The sequence below is a fragment of the Lepisosteus platostomus genome, chromosome 13, assembly GCF_059453375.1.
Source record: "Lepisosteus platostomus isolate fLepPlt1 chromosome 13, fLepPlt1.hap1, whole genome shotgun sequence".
NCBI lineage: Eukaryota > Metazoa > Chordata > Actinopteri > Semionotiformes > Lepisosteidae > Lepisosteus > Lepisosteus platostomus.
Genome location: NC_142623.1, coordinates 19,716,475 through 19,722,591, shown reverse-complemented (window position 1 = coordinate 19,722,591; position 6,117 = coordinate 19,716,475). Strand labels below are relative to the sequence as shown.

General features: G+C 39.8%; 1 protein-coding gene across 1 annotated transcript; it reads right to left on the bottom strand.

Moving 5' to 3' along the window:
- Positions 1-1,910: 1,910 nt before the first annotated feature.
- LOC148650183 (uncharacterized) lies at positions 1,911-5,793 on the bottom strand. Its single transcript, XM_088603743.1, has 3 exons — positions 5,174-5,793; positions 4,131-4,158; positions 1,911-3,462 (listed from the first exon to the last, which is right to left on the bottom strand). Exons 1-3 carry the CDS (start codon positions 5,390-5,392, stop codon positions 3,059-3,061), a joined length of 651 nt encoding a protein of 216 aa, XP_088459869.1. The 5' UTR covers positions 5,393-5,793; the 3' UTR covers positions 1,911-3,058.
- Between the last annotated feature and the right edge of the window lie 324 nt (positions 5,794-6,117).

Sequence of the window (6,117 nt, the reverse complement as noted above, 5' to 3'; positions counted from 1 at the left end):
TTAATACCATTTTAACTGTACAGTATTTGGTTTATGTGACTTAAAGGTAAAAGGGTTATGTATTTGTGTTGCAGCTGAACAATTATTCTGATACTGACAAATGCATGACACACATTTCCTTCCTTAATGACTGTTTGTCCATACAAGTTTTTGTTTATGTAGCATGTCAAACTAATTTAATTTTTTTTCTGAAAATGAATCATGTAGAATTACTTGCTTTGCCAAAGTTATTGTCTTAAAATACTCTACAGTCATATTAGTACATGTCTAGCTTTCCTGAGGCCTTACTGTATTTGAAACTATAGCGGAATTGGTCAAAACTGGAAGGAAAATCCAAAAGTTAAAAATAAGTTTCGCCTAGCTCAATCTAGTTTCGTTTTCGTAACATCCTCCTGACATTGAGAGTGCAGGCCGAGATGGGGGTTGGTGATCAACACTCTCTGTGTGACCTAAAATATATATTTTTTTAAATTGCAGGAGTACATGCTTAGCATTCGCGGGCTGTAGTTACAGTCATGTGAGGGGAAAACAGGAAGTGAGGTAGCAGGTATTTCCTGAACATGTGGAAAGTGCTTCCCTATCAAGCACAGCCTTTAGAACATCCATGGAAAGAGGAAGTCCAGTTTTCTCATTCTGAGACCATTGAATGGAAGAATATTTATCATCCGCAAATATTTCACAATCAAGAATTTATCTAACATGACAGTAATGTAAAGTACTTGAGATCAAAATGCACATCCACAATCTGTAGTTTTAGGTTGTCTCCATCTAGGTCTTTGAACCCAAACATTTCCTGCCCATGCTCTGTAAAAGTGCTGCAGTAAAGACTTACTGTACTAAAATAAGGATATAAGAAGCTTGTTTGGCCTATCTAAGTTATTTGGTTTCTACTTGCTTATTGGTTGATTTAAAAGTTCATCTTTCTTAAATTAACCCAGTTAACCACTTGAACATTTTAACTCCCGGTTCTACTTATATTTACTAGTGCTAATCTCATTTTTGTACTTGTAGTCCTCACTTCACAAATGTTGAGTGCTTATATCTACAGTACACCACAAAGTCTTGTTTTCTGAGTGACTGCACAAATTCAGTCTGATTTATGGTGTCCTTTGCAGTTTGGGAATTATTCAGGCTGTTGTGTGCTCTTTACAGTAGAAACACTTTTCAATGTTTTCTTTCCAGCTGAAGTACTTTGTTTTTACCATCCCATTTTTAGATTTTTTTCACACCACTTACTGAGCTCAGCTAGATTCCCTTGAACTGGCTACTCTGTTCCCAAATTGAAGTCACTCTGCTCCATCTACATTCTCCAGCTGCCTAGAGACAACACCACACAATTTTTGTGACTCAGCTAGCCACACACCTATTTGTAGTGAAAGCTGTGTGTGTGTTAAATGATAACTAACTGGGTTTATCCCTGACACTGGAACAACTATCCTTTTTCATTTTTGTTTTGTGTGTCTTTCTAGTTTATCTTCTGGGGAACAAAATGACAAAGGATATCAAATAGAGTAGGGGATCAGGTGATGACCTCATTCCAGATGTCCACAGCACTGACCTAATTATGTTTTTAAGTTAGACAGTGGACTTATGCATATCCCACCCCTGTTCTGCTTTCCATTTCTATACATTTTAGAGCCCCTCTCTTGCTATCCAATATATAATAGATGACATTCCCCCAGTAAGAATGTAAACTAAATACTCCTGATGGTATTCACTAAAGTATTTTAGCATTAAAAGCAGTGAAATCTGATCATGATAATATGCTTGCCTGAAGATTAAGACTATGGAGGGTAAGAAACTGGCCTGTAGTGGATAGCAATGTCCTTGCTATCAAGGTCAACTTAATTGGCTTGTAATCTGTCAAGCTGTTAAACCCTGAAATACAAAGTTCCACCATGACCACAAAGTAAAACGGACAGTTTTATTGTAGTTTTCATACATTCATCAATAGTTTTACCACCTGTGGCTACCAGCAATTAAGAAATGACAAGAAAAATCATTCAGGTTGCATTCAAGCATTCTATTCTCTTGTTATGAAAGTGTCCGCATATAATCCTGTACGTGGGTAGGTGTGATGGTCTTCATTTGGGCCTAGCATCTTTTAATGCAAAAATTGCCATGGAAACAGCTTTATGCTCAGAGGTCATGTGGAGGTCAAAAACGACATACAGTAATGGTCCGCACACTACCCCGTCCTGGTAAGACCCTGAAAAGATGCCCCACTTTTTCTTTTACAGATGTAGACTGAACCATCTTGTGCTGCATTTGAAAATTTAACTGCGTGGCTCCCTATCCTTTAGATACAGTTCACTCCAGAGCTGATCTGAAATATTAGGACATAAAACAGTAAAACAGAATGAATAAAGTGCAAAGAGGCCTGTTTTACTGGGATTAGGACCAGAAATGTTTCACCACAAAAAGAGACCCATATTACAATGATGCTCTGTAAAGTAATTATAATTGCTTACACTCATATAGCACTTTTCTGGACACTCCACTCAAAGCGCTTTTCAGGTAATGGGGACTCCCCTCCACCACTACCAATGTGCAGCATCCACCTGTATGTAGGCTTGATACAGAGTGTGGAGGTTTTAATGGCAAAATTAGAGTACTCGGTTTGCAAGTAATAGGTAGTAGTGCTTTGTCTTACACATAAATATGTGCAAAAATGTGTATATATTAAAAATAAATACATTTTATATAAAAAATAGTTATATAAATATCAATAAATAGTAGCAAAATGACAGTGCTTTCTGAAAACATTACAAAACCACAACTGAGATGGAGATTTGTTTGTCCCTGTTATTGTCCAGAGCCAGTCTATTGTACAGGTGGAAGGATTCCTGTCCTTTATGGCACATAACCAGTCCTCAGCCTCTGTGGGCTATAGCTGTTTGCACCCAGAAACAGTCCAGCTTTCAGAAGGAAGAGTCCCTTTGCTGCCCCCTCTGGCAGGCAGCAGGAACTGCAGCTCTGGCTGCTGAGGCTCTGCAGCGCCACTCCTTCTCTGCTACTTGTCGAGTCCACCACTCCGCGTTGGCGAAGACAGCTCTATTTATCGGTTCAGCTGATCGATCAGGAAGATCCCGAAGCCCGATCGGTTCTCATCCAGCTTCCAGTCTGACTGCTCGGTGTCCACTTTCATACTGGCATGGAGTTGGCTGTGTGAAGACAGAGTTGTAATGTTCCAGCACTTTTGCACCTGTGTGTCAAAGGTGTCCGGGATGTCGATGCGGCAGTCCAGCACAACATCGTTCTTATTCATGAATGTAACAGTCACCGAGCCGCTCTTGCAGTTGGCTGTGCAGGTCAGCACCAAATCGACGTACAGGTAGAACATCCCTTCCACGGTGGGCGAAATTACGCCTGTGATTTGGTTGAACGTAAAGAGGGTCCCCACAGGGTTTCCCCCAGCGCTTCTCACGGATCGCCACTTCATAGACTGGTTGGAGATCTTGCCTAGAAGGATACAGGAAGAAGAGGGGATTTTAGTTAGCAAGCTTTTAATAAAACCAGTTGACAATGGGATTGTGTATTGTCTATTCTGTGAATTAAGACAATAGTTTTATAGGCAGTGGCTGAGCAAGTTTACTTTATCAAATGAGTCTTTAGTACATGGAGTGTTGCATGTAATGTTTCTGATGTTATTTTGCTGGTGCATGTCCCAGGATTATTCAGAGATAAGTAGACAGAACATGTGTGGATTCTGCTCAGTTCACAGCTCAACACCATCCTCTAGAGGAGAGTTTCTTGAGTTCCCTGTTGCATTTTGATCTTTTAAGACTTTGAGCACAGAAATCCTGGCAGATTTTGCAAATGCAGTAAGATGTGAAAAGCTGGTGATGTCTTGCAGTAGTTGACAAATTCATAATCTAGTTCTGCATTCTTGATCTGCTAATGTGTTGATCTGTCAGCACTAGTGATCATGAAGGCATGGTCACTATACCTTTCTTATAACAGTAACAGTTTGCAAATGGCTACAACATGATTTATTGAATCTTACACTTGGACAGCATTAACAGATACACAGTTCATAGGCACTGCAAGACAAACTACCTTGAAAGTCAATATCTGGACAATTTTAATGCATGCAAAATAATAAAAAGAGACAAATATTGGAGACTCACCTGTGTCTGCATGCACATATGCAATTTTCTGTAAAAGAAGGAAAGACAGTGTTAGATTTTTATAAAGGTTATTTTAAGAATTAGGTCAAATGATCTTTACAGTGTTATAAACCAGCCTGTACTGGGGCCACTATGTAAAAAGGCAGGGAATGTTATATGAATCTGTCACTCTGAAGCGTTCTGCAGTGTTGTGGTTTCCTATACAAGAAACAAGTGGACAATACATTTAGTACCATTTATTTTCAAACATAAAGTGAGTCAGAAAACTATTTTGCATTTTGGCTTTAAATAGAGCTCACAGTATAATCTTAGAAAATAGAGCAAGAAGAAATATGGCATTGGTTTGATTTTTGTAAAGGGGACGTCAGTCTCTGCTTAATTCTTATCCTGTTTAAATGCATACAGTATGTTTAAATCATTACTATAAACCCAAGCTGTCATTTTTTACACTTTTTCAATGTGTGCAAGGAAAACACTGCCACCACTGCTACTGCCCATACAGTGCTGATACCTCTGTCCAGTTTTTAACCCATCCGAGGCTTTAAGCTTGGTAAAATGAATAATACATTCACCAAAAGTACTACAGTCATTACATTTCTTCACTGGTACCTTCAACTTTAACACTCAGGGTTACAGTGTGAGTGTGTGTACAGTCAAGCTGTGTTTACCAGAATCATGCTGCTGATCTCTTAAGGAAATAAAATGAATAGGTCACAAAACGATGCTAAAAATAAATAGTAAAAAACATACTGCATTATGACCTACTTCGTCATAATGCAGAACTTCGTGACTGGCTTATTCGTGCAACAGGAACTAGCAGTAATTGTCAATTAACAATTAACAATTAAGGGAAAGGTACTCCAAATGTATACTCGGACAGCCAGGTTTATGGCTCGTCTTCAGATTATTAGATAACTGAAATGCTTCATTTGTTTTACAGTGTAAACAGTTCATTACATGCAAGGATGCTTAATGCTGAAGTTCTGTATGGTAGTTCCTTTTCGCTCCGATAGAGGAGAAGCAACCAAGTGCACTCTATTTACCTTGTAGTAAGGCTCCCCGGGTAGCGCTCGTCTCGAACTGGGAGTTGGGAGATCCGCGATCCTTTCCTCACTACTCTTCAGGTTCTGGAGAAACACGGCCGCGCCAGCTGCGGCTCCGAATACCGCCAGAAACAGAAACACCACAGAAGCGAGAAGACATTTATCCAGGCAACGTCCACGGGAGCGCTCCACCAGACTCTCGGGGTCGGCGGCTGTCATGTTTGTCGCAGCTCAAGGAAACAGCTAAATCCAATGGAGCGTAGTGTTTGCTGTGCCCGTTTCGAGCCGCTCTGTTATTGTTTTGGGCTGTAGATGAGTCAGTCCTCACTAGATACAGCAAAGGCTGCAGATCATTGTCGTGTTCAGCAATTTTTAAGCTGTAAACCATACATGTGCCCGTATTTATAGGTCTGTAGTCTGAAAAAAAGGAAGTGCGCATGGGTTTCCCCTGAGACTACAGGACTCCGACAGAAAAAAAGAACTCGAAATTTTCCGCTCTCGGTGTCATTGCGCAAACAGTGCTGAAGACACTAGTGAATGGAAAGGAAAGCCAGACTAAAATAGCAGGAGGTAACAAATGAGTAATGGATGAAAGTTAACTGAAGATGTAGTCCCTATGGGTGTAAAACAGAGTTTTCCTTTAATCTCCTTCGGGCAGAAGACGTGTCCCTTCATCTTCTCTGGTCCCGTTTTGTGCCTTAAATCTGAACACTTTAAATGTTTGAAACTCTTCAAGGAGCGACACCATATTTACCTCGCGCTAAAATTAAACAGTGGATTTAAAAATCTGAGATTAGTTAACAAGGGTGTTTAGAAAACATAAAAAATTTGGTACTACATTCCCGTGCGGGGAAATTGTTTTAGCTATTTTTTTCTTGTCCATCAACCCCAAATGTATCAGTGACAGACTTGTCGTCTGGTACTGTATGTGATAAAAAAATGTG

Bases quoted from the DNA above. Each gene is read 5' to 3' on its own strand.
- LOC148650183 (XM_088603743.1), bottom strand. From the start codon at position 5,392: ATGACAGCCGCCGACCCCGAGAGTCTGGTGGAGCGCTCCCGTGGACGT. The intron at 4,159-5,173 runs GTAAATAGAGTG...CTTCTTTTACAG, and splicing joins CCGGGGAGCCTTACTACAAG to AAAATTGCATATGTGCATGC. The intron at 3,463-4,130 runs GTGAGTCTCCAA...GTATCCTTCTAG, and splicing joins ATATGTGCATGCAGACACAG to GCAAGATCTCCAACCAGTCT.